Below are 21,462 nucleotides of genomic sequence, written 5' to 3'. Positions count from 1 at the left end.
GTCATTTCTGCAGATGTTTAGCCTCAAATCTTTTTTTTCTCACCGTGAGTCCCTGCACTTGTCTTGTGTCTTTGTGTTGTGTTGTATTTTTATGCAAGCTTTTAGTTGTATCTTTGTGCAAGCTTTTAGCAGCATGAAGAACCTGACTTGGCTTCTGCTGGAAGTTCCCGTTTGTCCTGATTTCCAATTCAAAGAGACTGAAAGTGTCACTGAACCTTCGGGGGCCTGCAGAATGCTTTCTTTGATGATGTCTGTAAATGTCCTTCCGGAGGTTGGAAGCATGGCTTGGGCAGGGCAGGATTAATTAGCGTGGAGGTGCCTCCTGCAGTCCCTGTGCAGCTTCCTGCTGCCAGCAGGTCGGTGGAGGACAGGCCTGTCGGGCTTGTTTGCAGAGCAGGGCTGCAGCCAGATGGTCACTCTGGGATCAAGGTGGGAGGGGCTGCCAGGGCTCTGCACTCACCGTGAAATCAGTCTGTAGCTTTGCTTTGATAAGTGCTGCTCCTGGGCACGCCTCTGAGCCTGGGTGGCTCCTTCCTAAATGTCATTCCTTTTCCAGTCTTTGGACTAGGTGAACAGGAGGTCTGATCTCTGTCATCTGCCACCCAGTGATACCTGTAGGGCTGAGCACAGGTCCAGCTGAGGCTAAGCATTGCCCAGACTTAGGGGCTCTGCTTGTCCTGGTGTTTGTCCAGTGGAATGATTGCAAATGTGTTGATGAGGGCTTCTCAGGGAAAACAGTTGGCATCTTGGATGTCTGACTGACCGTGGGGGGAAAGCACAGAAAGGTGGGGATGGTGCATGAGGAGGCTGTGGGGCAGCAGAAGTGAACATGGTTGAGGGAGGCTCCAGGCCCCTAGCAGGGGGACTGGGACTAAATGATCTTTAAGGTCCTTTCCTACTCAAACCGTTCTCTGAAAACTAAAGAGCCTATTCTTGAGGAGTGCAGGTAGTAGCTTCAAAGGGAATGACCTTTGAGGAGTCCTTGTGTTGCTCCCTGGACTTGTTAGGAGGGCAGGAGTGGCCATTCCTGCACACGTACAGAGGTGTGTTACTGGTTTGGTAGTAGGACAGCTGTTGATGATTTGTGCTTCTTGATTCTTGAGGAGCACACCAGGTAAAGAGAGTGCTGCAGAGGAGTTCGTGTTCACATGGAGTGCAGGGACAGACAGGACAGCAGGTCTGAGAATGAAACCATCTACAGATCTGCGTTTCCCCTTTTACCTTGTGCTGCAGCACAGAGGAGCAGTGCAGAACACCCTGTCTGGGGGCTTGGAAGGGAAATTAAATGGGAGAGTGACAGTCTGTTTATGGTCAGAGAGCCCTTCTCACTCCAGTGTAATGCAATTTGTACTCCTCTTCTTTGCACAGGAGGTGAAAATACAGTGAGGGAGACCCAAAGAGTGTGTTGGCTTACAGAGACAGACGGCTCAAATCCTCTAATCCTGTTTGATTCATCCTGTTTGCCTGCAAAGCCCGAGATCTCACTGATACACGAGTGATCACTGCCATGTGTATTCTTTGGTTGGGTCTGTAGCTCTTAGGTAAATTGTATCCCCTTGGGAAATACACACACATCATATCTGGGCTTAATCTAACAGGCACATATTTCCCAACTGAAATCCCAGCACTCACCGAGAATTGCCATGTCCAGTTTTCTAATCTGGTGAAATGGCTGCAGAGCTCATCCCTGTGGCTTCAGCACTATCTTACAGAATAGATAAGGATTTTGCTCTAGAGCCAGGAGCTGCTCATATTTGAGTAGTAAAACATCAAGGTGCTTCCTTTTGCTATGCAGTATTGTTAATCTATATAATCAATTGGAAACAAGACATCCCTACCCTAAGGGGAGTGTACTAGAGGTCTTGAAAATGAGATCACATTTCTAGTGTGTAAATCCCTGAAGCTTGTGCTGTTGGGCAGAAGTGTTTCCTGATGGTTTTTTTGTTTGGTAGGTTTTGGGGTTTTTTTTCTTCCTTTGTGAGCTGTAGGAGATGGGGGCTGTTAAGGTTACAGGAATGACCAACCTAATTGTGCACTTCTGGAATGTTGTAAGAGAAGATTGTTTATAATTTAATTCCTGGACTTTCCACTGTTGGAAAGAACGTTGCTGCTCTGTAAAGGTTTTTCCTCTTAACACTTGAGACATCTTAGTTCTTTAATCTGTTCTACTAACTTTGCATCTTTTCAGTGTGAAATTGTCATTGCTCAGTTGTCTTCTCAATCTCTGCACATCCCCTGTTTTTCGTCCTGGCCATCAAGCTGTCCAACATGCTCGAGAGGTCCCCAGCCCTTCCTCCCTTCTTGATACTGACCCCTCTGATGCCAGATACAGCTTTTGTGTTTGCCACCACGTCTGTGATTTCTTCTCTCTGAGTATCCTCTCTGCAGCAAGCCCTTAGATAGGCAAGCTGTGGGACAGGACTGCCAGAAACAAGCAGTAATGGCTGCTGAGCTCCAAGCCTGCTTCCAAATCTGAGGTTCAAATCCTGTGGAAGCCTTTGTCCGTGCCTCTTGGATTTCTTCTTTCGCTGGGCTTGTATTACTCCGTCAGAGTTCTTCTCAGGGACCTCGCTGTGGCCAGCGGATGCTGCTCAGGAGAGACCAGAGCTGGCTGCAGCTAGAAACTCGCTTGTATCCACAGCCTCAGCCAGGCTGGAGGCCACCGAGGGGAAACGAGGAGGCTGGAGCGGAGCAGCTGCGCTGGCGATGTGTGCGCAGCCGGGGGCTGACACGGCACAGCCGTCTCCGCGGCTTGGGGTTTATGGCCTCCTTTCTCTCCTGTGCACGCTCTTGTTCCCCACCTTCCCTTCATTCCTAGGACATGACTCTGTGATATAAAATACCCTCTAATTTCCTGAGCCAGGCTGGAACTCCCCGGAGAAGGCAGCATCTTGCCTGCCTGTCCCTCACCCGCCTCTGCATCCATGTTCCAGGCTGCCAGCTGCTCCCGCCGGCAAGGCAGCGGGAGGGAAACTGGGAGCGTGGCACCTTCCCAGGCCATGGGGAGAGGGTCTGCTGGCTCCAAAGGAGGAGCTGGCAGGAGGGTAGGGATGGAGCCAGGGTTGGAGCTGAGTTTCCTTTGCTTCCTTCCCTGCTACTGGGGTTGTCCCTTCCCCTCCCCCAGCTGCATGGGAGCAGATGTGCTGCTTGTGTCAGCCCTGGCAGCCCCCTCCGCACACCCCAGCCGGGCTCCTGCGCAGCCAGAGCCTCGTCCCCTCCTCCTCTTCTTCCTCCTCCTCCCCCTGGCTTGGCCCCGTGTCACTGGGGATGGCGGTGGAATCATCCGCCCACTCGGCCTGCCTCCCCTGTAACCCTCCCTCCTTCCTCCCTCCCGCAGGTCTCTTTGTTGGAAAATTCAAGGCAGATGAGTGCCGGGGAGTGCGGGGCCTGCGTGCCAGGCACTCAGCTGCAGCTTGGCCTCGGCATGTCTGCTGGCCCCGGGATGGGAAGGGGGCCGGTGAGTGCCCGGCTGCAGGGCAATTCCCTGGGCAGGGCAGCAGCACCGAGGGTCCTGGACTCGCACTCGCCTGGGCAAGGCTTGGGCTGCTTCCACATGAAAGGGGTTTTTCCTGGCCACCATTCTTAGCCATGTTCTACCCAGCCCCCAGCAGAACATTGGAACTTTCAAAACCTGACAGTAAACTCAAAGCAGTCCCTCTGAAATCATCCTTAGGCAGATGTTTTCCCTGGGCTCTGGGAAAAGGAAAGGCTTGGTGAGAACCAGAGAGCCTGTACTCCTGGGTCTGCTCTTTCAGGAATCGTGGTCTCAGACCCCATCAGGTGGGGGCTGTTCCCAGCACATTCAGAGGATGGCTTTCCCTGCCAGCACATCCGCGGGACAGTTTCATCTCATGGCTGCCTCCCCATTCAAGCGCGGAGCAGAAACGTGGCACTGCTCACAGCTCCCCCAGAGGCTGCTTGCTCGGTGGCTTCTGACGTGTGAACCTGCGGTCGTGTCCGTGCGAGAAGTGTGACTGGAAGAGTGGTGAGAGGTGGGAGGACGAAGGCTGCAGCTAGGGCTGAGGCTGGAAAGGAATGGAGGAGGAAGGCTGCAGTTCAGGCTGAGGCTGGAAAGGAATGCAGGGCACGAATAGCTGGGATGGTGTGAGGGGTGACAGATGTGAGCAGCGCTGCAGAGATATTCCTGCTTGGCATGTGCCTGACTCCAGCACTATCAGTTTTTGCTCTGTAGAGTCTAAATATATAATCCTTTGTGCTCTGGCATCTGGGTGATAAATAGTGATAAATAATGTAGTGGCTGGAGAAGGAGGCAGAAAACTGCTCTGGGGTGGAGCTGACCCCTGGGATGTCTGGGGCAGCCGCAGGGTAATAAGAGTGAGGAGGGACCAGTTCTCAGGACAGAGGGAGCTTGTTCTCCATCAGGCATTGCAGCTGAGGCTGAATGGGCGGGCTTGGGGTTGGTTTCCTCTGTCCCCACTGAAAGTGGAATAGTTGACTTGTGCTGAACAGTTGGTCACCTTGACCCAGCAAATATATCACCCTGTCCCTTCAGCCACAGGCAGGGCTCTGTGTCCCTGAGCAGGCAGCATGTAGCACTGAAAATTGGCTCTGCCTGAAGTTCTCTCTAGGAATTGGATGCAGTCCAGGCTGCTGGCGACAGTATGAATGGATGCTAGTGCAGCCAGGGCAGGGTGCATGTGTGTGCACACTTGGAAGTGAGAAGACGACAACTTGCCTGCATTGGAAAGGGCTGGTGTGGGCAGCAAAGGGGGTGGATCCCAAGGGGACTGCCTGTATCTGACATTCATCTGGGCTGCAGGGGCTTTGGGCAGAGGCTGGCACAGAACATGCTGAAGAAGCGTTAAGCTATCAGGGTTTTAATCCATCGTCACTGCTCCTTTCCTGCTTTTCCCGCTTCTCCATCTGTGCAAGAGGAATTAACACACATCCTGGGAGAGGATTAGACTGCTCAAACCGTGACCTCCTCATCTGTGCCTTCTGGGGAAGGGTAGCCTTTGTGCAGTCCCTTTGCTGGCTCTCCAGTTTTGTCAGGGATTGTGAGTGCCAGCTGCCGGGTGACGTGCTGCCTTTCAGCCCTGGGACAGCCCTTTGCTGAGCGTGTGTGACACCGGCGCAACCAGTGGGGCTGGCAGGGTGGAGCGGGCCTGCTCCCAGCTGTAGGCTTCCAGCACTGTTCATTTGCCTTTTGCTGATGCCTTGTGAGAGTGGGCAGGCCTTGTCTCCTGTTTCTGGGGACAGCTGGGGCAGCTGTTGGGACACCAGGGAGCACAGCCAGGAGCCCAGAGCGCCTGTTTCTCCAAGCCCCAGCGTGCTGCGACCTGATGGCTCTGGGGCAATGGGTCACAGCTCCGTGTCCCACCTGTGCATCCTCTTCGATTCCCCGTGAGTTGGGGACTGGCTTGGGGACCTTTCAGATCTGTTTATAGGATTCCACTTCTGAGTAGTGTTAGATACTTATAATCTACTTACTTTTAATACATAATTTCTCTTGGTTTCACATTCTTTGTTCTTTTTTCTTTTTTGTTGGACTCTCTCCCTACCCCCATAATTTATTCACTATCTAGTTACCTCATGTTTTAAGCATAATATGTGTCAAGCTACCTTAAATATAGGTTGGAAGGGAAACATAGTATCACAAGCTAATTGTAATATATCTTTGTATTAAATAAGAGTGCTTAAAATGTTGTCATTGGATAGAAAAGGAAATTAGTTTGTTAAAGCCTATTTTGATATTTGATTTATCAAAGATAGTAGAAATTGAATCTTCTGAATTTGCAAGTTGTTTTGATTGCAGATTCTGTGTGGAAAAAGTATTTAGGGGTCCAGTGATATTTAAAATAAAAAAAACCTAACTTTCTTTCTCCAAAGAAAAGTGATTTTGTTTTTTTACTTCTAGGGAAAAAAAAAAGTTAGTGCTTCTTTCACTGTGAAGGATGATAATGTAGCTGTTTGTGTAATGCAGGGACGTGACATTATGGCACCACTATAAAGCTTGAAATGATGTTGAAATATTATGCATGTAATTAAAAAGCAACAGTATCATTTAGTAGGCAGCGTGTTTAATGTATTTCACTTTCATCTATTAGAAATCTCTGGCATAGTTTGTGATTCTTTCAGATCATTATAAAGAGGCTTAAATTATGTATTTCTTTAGAAATAAGCAAACTGGTGGAAATATGTCTGCTGGAAATGCAGTACAGCAGGAGCAGGGAGGTTGCTGGAATGTGTGGAAGAACTTCCTGATACAGTGGGTGAGGGAGCCAGCTGGGGAAGGCATGCACTGGACTTGTTTGTGAACAGAGAAGAATTGAGGGGTGACGTGGTGGCTGGAGGCCACCTTGTGCACACCAACCACAACGTGATAAGAGTTTTTGATTCTCAGAGGAGTAAGGAGGAGGATCAGCAGAACTGCCACCTTGGACTTGCAGAGGGCAGACTTTGGCCTGATTAGGAACTTGTTGACAGAGTCCCTTGAGAGGCAGCCCTGAAGGGCAAAGGAGCCCAAGAAGGCTGATATTCTTCAGTAAGGAAATCTAAAAGATGCAGGAGCAGGCCGTCCCTATTGCTTGAAAGACAAGCCAGTGGGGAGGAAGAATGGCCTGGCTGAGCAGGCAACTTTGCCTCAAACTCAGGAAAAAATAAAATATTTTGCCTTTGGAAGAAGGGGGAGGCAACTCAGGAGTGCTACAAGGATGTTGTGAGGTTATGCAGGAAGAGCCAGAAGGGCCAAAGCCCAACTGGAACTTACCTGGCTACTCCTGTTAAAGACAATTAAAATGTTTTTACAAATAATGTCAGCAACAAAAGGAGGGCCAAGGAGAATGTCCATCCTTTATTGGATGTGGGGGGAAACAGTGACAAAGGGTGAGGAAATGGCTGGAGTACTTAATGTCTTCTTTGCCTCAGTCTTTAATAGCAAGATCAGCTGTTCTCAGGGTGCCCAGCCCTGTGAGCTGGGGGACAGGGACAGGGAGCAGAACGAAGCTCATGTAATCCAAGAGGAAATGGTCAGCAACCTGCTTAAACACACCAAAGTCTATGGGGTCAGATGGGATCCACCCAAAGATACTGAGGGAGCTGGTGGAAGTGCTGACTGAGTCACTCTCTCATTTACCAGCAGTCCTGGTCAACCAGGGAGGTCCTAGGTGAATAGAAGTTGGCAAATGTGATGCCCACCTACAGGGAGGGCCAGAAAGAGAATCCAAGGGAATTACAAGCCTGTCAGCCCGACCTCAGTGCCAGGGAAGGTCATGGGGCAGATTATCTTGAGTGCCATCATGGGGCAGGTACAGAACAGCCAGGCAATCAGACCCAGCTGGCATGGGTTTTGGAAAGGCAGGTCCTGCTTGACCAGCCTGATCTCCTGTGACAGTGTGGCACGGTTAGTGGAGGAAGGAAAGGCTGTGGTTGTTACCTACCTGGGCTTTAGTAAAGCCTTTGACACTATTTCCCACAGCATTCTCCAGGAGAAACTGGCTGCTCATGGCTTGGACAAGTGAGCTGCTCCCTGTGTAGGAAACTGGCTGGGTGGGCTCAGGAGGGTGTCAGGAATGGAGCTGCATCCATTGGCTGCTCACAGTGGTGTTCCCCAGGACTCAGTGCTGGGGCCAGTCCTGTTTAATATCTTTATCAGTGATCTGGTCATGAGGACTGAGGGCACACTCAGTTCACAGATGACTAAGTTGGGTGGGAGTGTTGATGTGCTGGAGGGTAGGACAGCTCTGCAGAGAGATCTGGACAGTCTGGATTGATGGGCCAAGGCCAGTTGTATGGGGTTGACAAAGCCATGTGCTTGGTCCTGCACCTGGGTCACAACCCCACACAGCTGTGCAGGGTGGGGGAAGGCAGCCTAGAAAGCTGCCTGGTGGGAAAGGACCTGAGGGTGCTGGTTGCCAGTGGCTGAACATGGGGCAGCATGTGCTCAGGTGGCCAAGAAAGTCAATGGCATTGTGGGTTGTGTCAGCAGCAGTGTGCACAGCAGGACCAGGGCAGGGACTGTCCCTGTGCTTGGGACTGGTGAGGTCACACCTTGAACCCTGTGTCCAGTTTTGTGCCCCTCACTACAAGACAGACATTGAGGTGCTGGAGTGCATCTAGAAAAGGGCAACTTTTCTTCCCCAGAACTGGGGAAGGGTCTGGAGCACAAGTCCTGTGTGGAGCAGCTGAGGGAGCTGGTGATGTTTAGTCTGGAGAAAAGGAGGCTCAGGGTGGACCATATCACTCTCTACAATTCCCTGAAAGGAGGCTGTATCCAGGTGGGGATTGGTCTCTTCTGCCAATTCTTCTGCCAAAAGGAGGCAACAGGACAAGAGGAAATTGCCTCAAGTTGTGCCAGGGGAGGTTTAGATTGGACATTAGGAACATTTCTTCACCAAAAGGGTCAAGCACTGAAACAGACTGCCCAGGGGAGTGGTGGAGTCATCATCCCTGAAGGTATTTAAAAGTTGTGTAAATGTGGCACCTGGGGACATGGTTTGGTGGTGGCCTTGGCGTGCTTGGGTAATGGTTGGACTTGATGATCTTAAAGGTCTTTTCCAACCTAAACAATTCTATGATGTGCACCTGAATTTTGGCTTTACTGATTAAAATGTGATCTGGGGAATGAAACAGCTGTATGCACATAGAAAGGCTATTCTGTCTTTGGCTCCTCTTCAGGCTGCCAGCCATGGCTGTGGGCATAGGAACCTGTGGCCTAGCAGCAGGAGAGAGCTACCAGTCCTCTCCTGCTCCATCCCCAAGCCTGGGCTGCCTGGTGTTATATGCAAATACCCATCTGGGAGTCTCCTTTTCTTTTGAAGTCCTGAATCCAGCTCTGACTGCCTCCTCTCCCCTCTGCAGGGTGGTGAAAGAAGAGATCTCGGATGACAATGCCAAGCTTCCCTGCTTCAACGGCCGGGTGGTGTCGTGGGTAAGCAAACCCCTTGCTTCAGTGTGTCTCAGCCTGTTTATGCCCTCCCTCTCTGAAAAACGTTTGAATGTGGAGTGCCAAGTAAGGCACAGGGGCTGCTCAGTACTGTTGGTGTGCTGGCTGCTCATGAAGCTGATGAGCTGGATCCCCACACTGCAGTCCCTCAGCTCGAGAGGGGGCTCTGTGCCAGGGAAGATGTGGGATACCTCCATGAAGAGCTCATGGTGACTGATGCCTGGCAGAGATCGTGGTCATGGCCTGTGCACAGCGTAACCCCTGTGCCCCTATGGCAGGGTCAGCTTCCCAAGGAAAGTCCCGCTCCAGTGACTGGTGCAAAGGGCTTAAGTGACTTTAGTGCTGGTGAAGCGGACTGGATTTGACTGCCCTGAAGACTGAAGGTACTGCCTGGGCAGCTGCAGGACAAGCTTTTCCCTCAGTACCATGCCATGCACATGCTCTGCTCCCTGCTCGCTTGCTTCCCTCTGTCCCCACGGGGACCCTCTGTTAGTGGGGGGAGAGTCTCCACAGCACATCATCCAGTTTTCCCTCTGCTGAGTTGCAGTTTGTGCTGATAAGGGTGTGTGGATCTACACCAAGACTCAAGTGCCTTTTTCCAGAGGCCTCTGAACAGTAAAATCCTCAGCAAATCAAGCCAGGTCACACCTGATTCTGCTTCTATCCCTGCACCAAACAGTGACGGGGCAGGCAGGTCCCCCCCTGCTGCTGGGATTCCAGCCAGGGGAGCAGGGTGCAGGCTGGAGCAGGAGGAAAAGCTGTGCTGGGCTCCCGCACAAAGAGCCAGGGCCCGACGCCTGCCATCCTCCCTCTAGCGGTTATCCAGGCCCTTCGGAAATCAGCTGTGGCCACCACACATTCCTCTGCATCCATCCCGCTGTTGCTGCTGCATCTGCCCCAAGATGTCCCACCACCCCACCCTTCCAGCTGCTCTTTGCTTTCATCTGCCCTATGTGGAGTTCCAGAGTCTCTGAATCCATTCCAGTGCTCCATTTTTATCTGGTGTGCTTTTCCTTGTGATCCTTGTGTCCATGTAGCTGCTGGCTTTCCTTGCAGGAGCTCTTTGGTTGTTCAGTGTGTGAGATCTGGTGTGAGTCTGTCTGGTGTGACCACCCTGCTGCTGCTCTGCTGGGCTGGATCCTTACAGGGGACTTGTGCCCAGAGTGAGCATCACTAGCAGCTCTTGTGCATGAAGGGTAATGGCAGTCCCAGAGGCCTTTGTGCATCTGATGATCCCTTTTTCTACCTCTGCTGGGAGTCTCCTAGTTCATGGGTGGTTTGGGGGCTGAGAGGGGAGCGCTTGCTTTGCTGCTTGTGACAGAGAGGCTGGGATGATGCTATTTTAGGAATTCAGTACTAATTTTAGCAACAGGGAAATACAGGGGCTTGAATCCAAGTGAGTATTTCCTGACAGTGTAAGAGGCAGGAAAAGTGCAGGATTGTTATCAAAACCTTCCTGGGAGGAAATCCCAGCCTTGGGAGTGTTAGAGAAAGATAGCATCAATCCTGCCTGCTAGGGAGCACCCTCCACTCTCTTCACTGCTGTTTGACAGCTGCCTGTGGCTAGTTCCCTCTGTCCAGATCTATTTGCCTTGATGTTGCCTTAAGATTTTCAAACATGAAGTGTTATAAGACTTTTCCCTAGGCAATGCTGGCCACTTCTACCCTGTGTTCCCGGGCAGTGGCTACCACAATTGGGATGTGGCCCTTAGGGAGGGGGATGTATCCTGGGAAGACAAGTCACCAGGAAGGTGCCAGGAGCAGAGCCAGGCGTGTGCCTGGGCCTTGCTGGAGGGAGGGAAGCTGACCTGAGTGTGAGATGAGCTGCTTAGACAGTTGTGAGAGCAGGAGCCGTTGGGCTTGTCCTGGGGCTTGTGGGACGGGCTCTGCAGCTTTTGACACCTGAGGCTGCTCTCTGCCCTGTCTGCTGCCTTGGCTCTGGCTTTTTCAAGGCTGCCCTGTCTTCCTTGCCCCAGCTACATCCCTGTCTTTGTTTCCAGTATCTCTGACAGTAGACCTCCCATCTGCTACTGGGAGGTAATGATGATCTGTGGGGTCCATAACCCCCTTATGAGGGTTTCCCCATTTCCTGAAGGTGGGCAGGGCACAGCTCATTCATCAGTGATGCTGGAAGCACTCAAGACCTGTATAAATTCTATCATCTATGTTGGCATCTGCTCTTGGCTCCATGCAGATGTGGTTCCCTCACCAGCAAGCAGTAGTGCTGCCTCTGAATTTACACTGGGTATTATGGTTTGGACAGGAGCTATCTGCTTTTTTCCAGCTTATGTTTCAAATTTTGTCTGTTCTGAGCAACAATGGGTATCCCTCACCTCTGTTAGATCCTTTCTGGGCCCTGTCACCTCTTCTCTGGAGGTCCTGAATGCTTCTGTCAAGGAAGAGGCTTTTTTGTTGCTTACTTGTTTGATCCTGTTGGGATTAGCCCAGTTCATTACAGCTTGAAAGTAAGGGAGAGTGCAAATTTGGACAGGGAGCACTATTGGGGAGCAGCTCATTTGGACTGTCCTCTGTTTCATTCCACTGGTGAGCCCATGGCCCCTGGGAGAGTCTCCAGCTCATTCCCCGAGCCCTGAAGTTGATGGTTTATTATAGAGCCAGAATGATGGTGTGCTGGTGTGCCTGAGCTGCTCCACAGCATGGCTGGCATAAAGAGTCTCTAGGGTTTAACCCTTTCTTGAGTTTCTGCACTGGGGGATCCATTGAGCATCCCAGAGACTGGCTGAAGGTTGTGCTCAAGCTGAACACAGCATGAAAGTTTGTGAAGAACATATGGAAGCCAGAAAAAGCCTGTTTCAAGAGTATTTCAAAGCCAGCCTTGGCCCTGAGCTCTGTTACCCCCAGCTTCTGAGGGTTGTGAAGGTGAAAGTCCTGCTGAGTCCCACAGCTTGAAGGCAGAAGTGTAGAGGCTGCTAGAGCTGAGGAAAGGAATGACTGGTAACTGCCTTTCCCACTGTGAGAACTGGGGGAATCCAGTCCCTGCTGCAGGATGTGTGCTGAAGGTTACCTGAGTGTGTGGTGTGGTTGTGCAGGTGATGTCAGAGTGTCCAAGCTCAGCTGTCACCCACCCAGGCTTCACTGCTGGGTCAGGAGTTCCTGAGCCACAAATAGCCAGTGTCTGGGAAGGCCTTGGGGGGAAATGCTGCTACATGCTTGGCCTGTTCATACCTGCTCCTGGGCATCTGCTGTTGCCAACTGCCAGAAATGAGATTCTGGGCCAGGCAGGCTTCTGGCCAGCTCCTTTGGCCACTCTTATAAATGTTCCTCAGTTTCCTTTTCTGTTTCTCATGCCTCCAGCTGGTGTCTGCAGAGGGCTCCCACTCAGATGCTGGCTCGGTCTGTGCCGATAACCAGACAGAGCTGCCGCCCTCCATGGAGCGCACAGGAGGCATTGGAGACTCCAGGCCCCCCTCTTTCCAGTAAGTTACACAGACATCTGTTCTGGTTTCAAGGGCCACATGGTGCATTTGCTGTAATCCAGACCAGTATCCCAGACCAGCCTGGGATACTCTTACCCAAACTGTCAGGGATGACAGCCAGCAAGAGGGGAGGAGAGTGGGGCTGAGAGCTGATTTGAAGTGGAGCTGTGTTATTTAACAAACAAGGGCATGCTGAAAATAATGCAGGGAAAGAGCCAGCACAGCATCCCTAGTCCTTTGACCTGCACTTGTGGATGTGCTGTGGTTGTTCCTGTCCCTCAAGAAGGAGACAGTTGATGGCTGGAACCTTGTGTAGGTCAGGCCAGAGGTAGAGACAGCCGTGTCAAGTTGTTCTGTGTTGAACATATTTGTTTGCTTTTATCTCATCACAGCCCTAACACTGGGGGGAGTCGAGAAAACTTGGACAACGAGACAGAGACAGACTCGGTGGTGTCATCACAGAGGGAACGACCTCGTCGGACAGATGGGCCTGAGCATGGTGAGTGTTGGTAACATAGTGAGTGCTCTGCAAGGGCATGGCTGGGGCATGGTGGCAGCACCAGCTCCAGACTTGGGGCAGCTTTCTCTGCTCTGCAGAACCTTTCCAGCTCAAAAGGGCTATTCTGTAGCTTTTAGGAGGGCCATAGCCTCATGTTAGAGGTAGGAACTAATACCTGTGTTACATCAGAGCTTGGTGTTGAACCCTTTGGGGTCAAGGGAGATATTTCCTGTAGAAGCCCCAAGAGCCGGAGACAGTTGTGCCTTTGTCTTCCTAGCTGAGAAGCAGAGTGAGCTTTAGCCTTGCCACTTGTGCTGCTTCTTGCTTTACCAAGGAAACAGCTGCAAGTCTTCCACAAGTTTAGCAGCATTGTTCCTACTGGACCATCAGCCTCTTCCTATCCTAGTTATAAAGAGGTATCCCATAGGAGGTGGATCTGATCCCAGGGTAGACTGGGAGTTATTTGGCACTAGATGGGATTGACTGATGGCCAGATTTGTTCTGAGGAGATTGCTGTGAGCCCTGCATAGGGGAAGGCTTTCTCTCAAGCCCACTGACTCTTGTCTTTTCACAGCACCCAGGGTGAATGGGACAGTGAAGGGAGAGCGGCGCCGAGACCTGGGTGGGTACGAGAGCTCCTCCACACTCATGAGCAGCGAGCTGGAGACCACCAGCTTCTTCGATTCAGATGAAGATGACTCCACCAGCAGGTAGGAGAGCTTGGGTCTTGGGGAAAACACTAATTTCCCCCTGACTCTCAGAATAGAGAGATGCCTTTGCAGGGCTGAGTAGTCCTGGGCTCAGACCTGCTTCCATCTCACCCAGCAGACCCCTCTGCCATTGTCTGTCCCCCATGTGCATGTTCTCCCCTCTGCCCCTGCAGTCCTCTATTCCCTGTGCCATTTCCATGGCTCTCTTTCTGCCAGAGCCACCACTATGGCAGCAGAAGAGCTGACTCTTGCTTTTGCCTGCAGGTTTAGCAGTTCAACAGAGCAAAGCAGTGCTTCCCGTCTAATGAGGAGGCACAAGCGCCGCCGGAGGAAACAGAAGGCTCCACGCATTGAACGGGTACCAGGGAGGGACTGGGTATCCTGGGGAGGGCACTGCAGGGCAGGGTGGGCTCACAGGGATTCAGCTGGTTTTGCTGTGGGCATGGCTTTGGTCAAGTGTCCAAGTGCTGAGACTTCAAAAAGGGCTGTGAACCTTTTCCAAGTCAATGTAGCCTCAAAGGCCTTGTCCCAGATGTAGAGAGGTCGTAAGGACCACGGCTGTTCTCTGGATCTGCAAAGCTCCCAGCATAAGACTGGAGTTGTGGGTGGTGGCACTGGTGGCACAAGGAGAGATGGGAAGGAAAGGACAAGTGGAGGAAGCTAGGGCTGGGAATGTTACTGAGGCACAGGAGGACAACTCATGTTTTGCTTACATTGCAGTCCTCGTCCTTCAGCAGCATCACAGACTCCACCATGTCCCTGAACATCATCACGGTCACGCTGAATATGGGTGAGTGGGAGGTGTGCATGGAGCCTGCAGTCCTTCCAGAGCAAGACTGGGTCATGGAGAGGGAACTGGGGAGGGGGCAAAGAGAGCACATGGGGGAGGAGTGAAAAGATGGATTCTGTAGGAGATTGACTTCTCTTGTAGAAATTGTCTCTCAAGAGTTTGTATGTCCCAGGACATCTCTCTGGAACAGGGGTGCTAATCACCACCATTAGGATGTAGTTTTACTGAGGTTAGGTCTGCTCATGCTTGATGCATTGGAGTGACTTATTTCTTTCTCTTTTCATCCCTGCAGAGAAATACAACTTTCTGGGCATTTCTATTGTGGGACAGAGCAATGAGCGTGGGGATGGAGGCATTTATATTGGCTCTATCATGAAGGGAGGCGCTGTGGCAGCTGATGGCAGGATTGAGCCAGGAGACATGCTCTTGCAGGTACTTCACACCCACATATCTTCATCTTTGGACCTGGGAAAGCAGTAAGAAAAGACCCAGAAGCCTCCCTGTGAACTTTGGCAGGCTAAACCCAGGAAGTCATGCTTGGAAGAGGGAAGCTGAGTCACTGCTGAGCTGAGTGGGAAGCTCAGCCTCTGGTCACATCTCTGGGACTCACCTTTTTGTGTTTTTTGTAGGTAAATGACATCAACTTTGAGAACATGAGCAACGATGATGCTGTGCGGGTGCTGAGGGAGATCGTGCACAAGCCGGGGTGAGTACTTGGGTTGTTCCTTCCATCCAGAGGTATCTGCTCAGTTTGTGCTTGGAGTGTGTGAGTCGTATCTTTCAGGCACCTCTGCCAGTGCCTCTGCACAATCTCAGAACTTAGGTGTTTGGTGTTGCTTTGATTCCTGGGTTTTCATGTCCAATGACATGAAAGAATTGCAGCCAATGGAATTGCAGGGAATTGGGGTCTGTGCCCCTTTTATTGTGGGGATGCCCTGTTGCTGCTCATTGCGGGGCAGTTGGACTGGATGACCTTTAAAGATCCTTTCCAAAACAAATTTTGCTGTGATTCTCTGATTCTATTTGGGTCATCAGTCACATCATTTTGTTCATGTCAGTAGGGGAAACCCATAGCTGGAGGGGAACAAGTCACTATACTAGCAGCTTCTCCCTGTCTCCCAGGAGAGAGCTGGCACACAGCATCCACTCACCATGCAGGGCTTTGTGTTACTGTGTTCTAACTCTCACCTTTTTGTTGCAGGCCCATCACCCTGACAGTGGCCAAGTGCTGGGACCCCAGTCCGCGGGGCTGCTTCTCGTTACCCAGGAGTAAGTGGATAGCTGACCCACCCTTAGTGCTGGTGCCCAGCTCATGTGAGAGCCCTGCCTTAAGCACTTACTTGGTTGTTGTCTCGTTCCTCCCCTGTGTGTGTGACTCCATGGGGCACCGAATTGGGGTTTGATGGGGTTTCAGCTCTCCATTTTGGAGGCTGCTATGTCCTATTTCCAAACCAAAATGCCCATAAGCCCAGCCCTTCTTCCCACATCACGCTGGGGACGCGTTTCACTGGGGCAGGGAGGTCACTTGGCTCGGGGCGCCAGAGGAAAGAGAAACCCCCCTAAAGCCATAGGGGGATCTCTCCCTCTGCACCTCTCCTGCTGACCCTCCCTCTCTTCTTTCTCTCCCAGTTGCTCCCCAGCGGATCTGGGCTGGGCCAGACTCTCCATGCTCCGATCCGGGTGAGTCCCGGCAAATACTGGGGATGGAATGGGCTGTGCTGCGTCCCTGTCCCTCCCTAGAGGTTGTTTTGATGAGCTGATAATTTCTTACAGCTGCTGACAGCCTCTTTCTTCCTTGCAGGTGAGCCCATCCGGCCCATCGACCCGGCAGCCTGGGTGTCTCACACGGCAGCGATGACTGGCACCTACCCAGCGTACGGTATGAGTCCATCCATGAGCACAATCACTTCCACCAGCTCCTCCATCACCAGCTCCATCCCAGAGACCGAACGTAAGTCCTTGTGCCTCCGTGCTGCACCCGCTGCACGGCCCCCTCACCTTCACTCTGCAGTGAAGGGAGCAATACATCTGCCTGGGGACAGCAGGCAGATCTGCCCTGCCAAGGGACTGGGAGGGAGGCAGCTCTTGCTGGGCCGGCACTTTGATCAGTGGAAGTTCTGCCTGGGAGAATTAGCATGTTTTTAAGCCTTCTCTGTGAGGAGAGTAGAGGAGCCTGGCTGCAATCAGGAGCTGTGGCAGGTGTAGAGGAAAGGCTGAGGCTAGTTAGGGGTTGGCTGCTGAGAATGTGGAGCCAGAGGGATTCAGCATGTCCCTGGAGCAATTGAGGGCTCCTCCCAGACAGCAGAAAAGAGCCTTGTGGCAGGGCAGGGTCCTGCTGAACACAGGCTTCTTGGTTGCTTTTTGAAGGTTTGGGATGATTTGGTATGTAGAGCCCTGAAGCAAGGGTCTGCAGAGCTTGGGTGAGGCAACAATGCAAGAGTTTGTTGTAAGTTTGTGACTCTTGCCTGGGCTTTGCCCAAGAGGAAACTGCTAACATGTGAAGGATAACATGGGAAGGCTGGAAGGGAGGTACCACTGCATGTACCCCGAGGCTGTCTGCGATGTATTGTTCCCTAGCCCATTCCTCCCGTGTGTGATGCTTCCATGTGGCCCTCTTGTCTCTTCTGCTCTCTCTCACCTCTGCCTGCCTTCCTTCATCCACACCACAGGCCTCGATGACTTTCACCTGTCCATCCACAGTGACATGGCCACCATTGTCAAAGCCATGGCCTCACCAGAGTCAGGCTTGGAGGTGCGTGACCGCATGTGGCTGAAGATCACCATCCCCAATGCCTTCATTGGTAAGAGACTGTGCTGCCTGCAGCAGAGGCAGGGGCTGGGGAATGGGTGGCCAGTTTTCAGGCAGATGTCCAAGGGAGCATCTTTGTCACCATAAACAAACTGTTGACTAGGCAGGAGTCAGAAATTGAACCTTTTAACCCACTTTGTTTTTGCTCCAGCATGGCTCACTGCCTCAAGGGCTGCCATCTTCCTCTCTCTTGCCAAATTTAACTCTGTATTTGGTGGCAGGTTCGGATGTGGTAGATTGGCTCTATCACCATGTGGAGGGCTTTACAGACCGCCGTGAGTCCCGCAAATACGCCAGCAACCTGCTCAAGGCTGGCTACATCCGACACACCGTGAACAAGATCACCTTCTCAGAGCAGTGCTACTACATCTTCGGGGACCTCTGTGGAAGTATGGCTCTTGGTGTGGGTGGGAGGGAGAGGATGGAGGGATAGTGGTCCTGGAGAGCCCTGCTGGCACCATGGGGACACACCTACAGCCATTGCCATCAGGCTAGGCCCCTTGTTCTACAGACTCTGTTAAGGGAGTGATTAAGAGTATCCCAGCTCCCTTGTCCTACTGCTGAGGTAGCGAAGTTGGAAGCAGCATTGACAGTGTCACCTACTATGTGATCTTTTCTCCTGGACAGTCATAGCAGAGTCTTAGTCTTTACTGACTGTCTCCAGGCTCTGAATTTTAGTGCTGGCAAGGGGTTGGTGCTGAGGGTTGGCTGCTCAGATAAAATGGGGGAAGGAATTGGCAGGGTGAGCTGTAGCTCTCATGTAATCCTTTCCCAGCAAGCTGGTCTCTGTATTAGAGTGGCAGCTTGGACTCCCACAGCCTGGCAGTTGTACAGCCAGGAAGCCCAAATGGTGGCATTGACTAGCAGAGAGAGTGCCAAATTCTTGTGTCTCCTTGTGTATCCTGTCCTTGTCCATCAGCAAGAATGGACAGAAAGCTGCTTCACCACACATGGTTGTTTTTCTGCTTGGATTAACCCCTGTTTTCTGCTTTCTTGCAGACATGGCTAATCTGTCTCTTCATGATCATGATGGCTCCAGCGGTGCCTCTGATCAGGACACTTTGGCTCCGCTCCCCCACCCAGGAGCCGCACCCTGGCCTATGGCCTTCCCATATCAGTATCCACCACCTCATCCATACAACCCCCATCCTGGCTTCCCTGACCCAGGCTACAGCTACGGAGGGGGCAGTGCAGGCAGTCAGCACAGTGAAGGTGAGTGAAAAGGACTAAAATATGCCTGTAGGTGGGCAGATGTCTTGTTCAGTACAGGGCAGCAGCAGGAAAGGGCTGCTTAGGCAAGGCCCTCTGTGGGGGAAGCCAGGGTAGAAGCCGTCTCACAAGGGTCGTGGGACTCTGCTGAAGGGAGACAGAGCACAGACCATGCTGGGGCATGCTGCAGTCCTCCCTTGGCTAGGGAGATCCATCTGTTCTTCCTGACTGGTCCGGGCTGGCACCTAACCTTGCCTCACATGCTTCGCAGGGAGCCGGAGCAGCGGTTCCAATCGCAGTGGCAGCGAGAGGAGGAAGGAGAGAGAGAAGACCGGGGAGTCGAAGTCAGGCGGCAGCGGGAGCGAGTCGGACCACACCACGAGGAGCAGCATGCGGCGCGAGCGTGCGGCCAGCGAGCGCTCGGTGCCGGCCAGCCAGCACAGCCAGCGCAGCCAGCACTCCCTGGCGCACAGCATCCGCAGCCACCACAGCCAGCAGTCGTACGGCCCGCCCGGCCTCCCCCCTCTCTTCAGCCCCCCCATGTTGCTGATGCCTCCACCGCCGTCAGCCATGGGGCCCCCCGGGGCGCCGCCGGGCCGTGACCTGGCCTCTGTGCCCCCCGAACTGACAGCCAGTAGACAGTCCTTCCGAATGGCCATGGGCAACCCCAGTGAGTTCTTTGTGGATGTAATGTGAAGCGCCCATCCCCTGTCTGTCTGCTGTCCCTCCTTCCCCCTTCTATCCCTGTCGTTTGTTTCCTAGGACCAGCCCTGGCTTCACCCCTTGTTTTTTTTGGGGTTTTTTTTTGTTTCTTTTTTTTTGTCTTGATAACGAAAAGAAAAAAAGGGAAAAAAAAAATAAATGGAACTAAACCTTGATTCTAATCCCTCCTCGAGCGGGGTGGACAGGCCTGGCAGGCCTGCTGGGTGCTGTCAGCCCATCCTGCCCCCAGACTTGTGTATTTCCGATGGTAATTCCCTCCTGCCATCCTCTCTAACCCCATTAATCCGCATCCGTCCCAGCACCCTGTGCTGCTTGCCCGTGTGTCACTGCTGCCTCAGTCTTTTCACCCTAAACATCTCTTCTTTCTTTTCACCCTTTTGTGTTTCTTCTATCAAGCAGCAAAGAATTACGGGGTGTTTGACTTTCTCTGAGCCTGCCGCCCGTGGGGGGGAGAGCTGGAGCATGGCGTGGCCCGACAGCAGGACACGGAGCTCCAGGGGCGCTGGGCACGCATGGCGCTGAAGATGGCTTCTTTCCTCCCCCTCGCGGAAGATGCCCTGCCCTGCCCTTCCCACAGCCCTGAGAAGGGAGCAGGGACCAGCCTTACATATGTATTTTAAATCCCGTTGTAGTTGCCTTTTGGCTAATGCATGAATGTTCCAGGGCTTCAGTGCCTCCAGGGAGTGGAGAGATGCTGCCACTTCCCTCTTGCCTCCCTTCTCTTGCCCACATATTGGGCCAGGTCCAAGCCTGACACTGACCCATGGCAGGACCCTCCTTCACCTTGGCCAGGTCTCAGGGCTGGGGCTGTACCTCAGCCCAGAGAGGCGGCGATTGCCTGTGCACAGTCTCTTGCGTGACTCAGTGCCCTACACCTGCCCTGGGGTTCTTTGGGGGCATTTAAGGGCCGAGCTCTGCTCCTTCCATCCTGCTCTTTGCCCTCCTGCCTGCAATGTGCTGCTGCCTGTCCTGTTTGTAGGGGCTGTCCCGTGCCTGGGGCTGGCGGTGGCAGCTGTGGCCTTCTCCCTCCTGCTGTCGCGCTGCTGCTCAGCTATGTGGTACCTTCAGGACTAAGATAGAAGGCGAGGGTGGGGCACAACTGGTTCACTTTCATGCTTTGGAGAAACGTGGAGGTCCCCTGTATTTGCCCTCTGAAGGGCCTGAGTCTGTCTTCTCCTCTGCCCAGTGCTGCTGGCCTGGCTGCTGGGAGGGACAAACCCCGGGGACAGCCCCACTCCCTCTGGTCTGTGAGCAACACGAGCTCTCCAGGGATGAGACTGCAGCCTGAACCATGGCCTCTGGGCTCAGTGCCCACAGGTGTGCTGGGACAGTCGAGTCTGTTTGCTCCAGTGCTCCCTACCTTTCTTCCTTCCACTTCTGGGTACGTGGAGACATGCCTGGGGCTGGGGCAGCCCTTTCCCCATGCCCAGGGCCGAGCACGGTACAGTATGGACACATCGACCCTGCCGCTGTTGGTGCTGGCGCCCCGGCGCCCTCTCCTCCTGCCACGCCGTGGCTTTCTCTACAAGCATCGCCTCCTTTGGTCTTTCTTGTGTTCACAGTTTTTATACGATGGAGTTGAATTGTATTTTGCTCCCTGGGAGTCTGCATTGCCCCTGCAGCCCCCCTGCCAGCTCTCACATGCCATCCGTTCATTTCCCTGACTCCCTAAAGCCTCTCCTTCCCTCAGCCCGCTGGAGTCAGACTGTCCCCAGTAGCCTCCCCGGCCACTGCGCACCCCTTGCCCTACCCTACCCACTGGGTTTTATAAAACAACACCAATCTCCTTGTTTTTATTTATAAACATAGTTTTATTGGACTTCTGCCTCGTGTCGTTCGTTTATTCTTTTTCCCCCAGCCTCCTCCATCCTCCTGCCTTTCGCTCTACAGGAGATCCCAGCAGGATGAGGGCAGCTTGTGTCAGTGTGCCGGCTGTCTTTTCCCGGGATGTCGAGGGCGGCTGCGGGCTGAGTTTCTCCGGAGCAGGGTCTGGGCGGGGGCTCTCGGGGTTCCCTGGGTGGGTCCCCGTTTAGCGGCAGCACGGCGGGGAGAACCAGGGGCCGGTCCGACCGCGGGCGCCGGCCCTTGGCGCAGCAGTGCGGGGCGAGGGAGCGGGGATGCCTGGGCGCGGGGCCAGCCAGAGCTAGCGGCCCTCTGGAAGGGCGCGGCGAGCTCAGGACTCCGCAGGGCGGGCGCGGCCTCCTGCCCAGGCCAGCCGCTCGCTGAGCGCGGCTGCCATGCTGTCCCCGCCCAGCCAGAGACTACAACTCCCAGTACGCCCTGCGCGGAAATGCAATTCCCGCCCCCACCGTGCGCCCCCCTCCCACCCCGCGGTGGCGCATGCGCAGTGGTGGGGCGCGGGCGGGGCGCGCGCGCGGCG

General features: G+C 53.2%; 1 protein-coding gene across 8 annotated transcripts in view; it reads left to right on the top strand.

Annotated features, from left to right (window-relative positions):
* Positions 1-20,901, top strand: part of DVL3 (dishevelled segment polarity protein 3) — a 33,585-nt gene extending 12,684 nt beyond the window's left edge. The window contains exons 2-17 of one of the 8 annotated variants that reach the window (XM_058031595.1): positions 8,821-8,890; positions 12,221-12,342; positions 12,735-12,841; positions 13,416-13,551; positions 13,816-13,909; positions 14,272-14,341; positions 14,634-14,773; positions 14,971-15,047; positions 15,543-15,610; positions 15,971-16,021; positions 16,143-16,220; positions 17,011-17,142; positions 17,372-17,539; positions 18,150-18,362; positions 18,631-19,029; positions 19,482-20,901. In XM_058031595.1, the coding sequence (XP_057887578.1) occupies positions 8,821-8,890; positions 12,221-12,342; positions 12,735-12,841; positions 13,416-13,551; positions 13,816-13,909; positions 14,272-14,341; positions 14,634-14,773; positions 14,971-15,047; positions 15,543-15,610; positions 15,971-16,021; positions 16,143-16,220; positions 17,011-17,142; positions 17,372-17,539; positions 18,150-18,362; positions 18,631-19,029; positions 19,482-19,513 (1,957 nt within the window). In that variant the 3' untranslated portion in view covers positions 19,514-20,901. Of the gene's footprint in view, positions 1-8,596; positions 8,891-12,220; positions 12,343-12,734; positions 12,842-13,415; positions 13,552-13,815; positions 13,910-14,271; positions 14,342-14,633; positions 14,774-14,970; positions 15,048-15,542; positions 15,611-15,970; positions 16,022-16,142; positions 16,293-17,010; positions 17,143-17,371; positions 17,540-18,149; positions 18,363-18,630 lie in introns of those variants that run through there. The other 7 variants (XM_058031590.1, XM_058031589.1, XM_058031596.1 and 4 more) reach the window with 7 other exon arrangements.
* Positions 20,902-21,462: the final 561 nt, after the last annotated feature.

The sequence above is a fragment of the Melospiza georgiana genome, chromosome 10, assembly GCF_028018845.1.
Source record: "Melospiza georgiana isolate bMelGeo1 chromosome 10, bMelGeo1.pri, whole genome shotgun sequence".
Lineage (NCBI taxonomy): Eukaryota > Metazoa > Chordata > Aves > Passeriformes > Passerellidae > Melospiza > Melospiza georgiana.
Note: the sequence above shows the minus strand (reverse complement) of the source record. Positions and strands in the feature narration are given on the sequence as shown.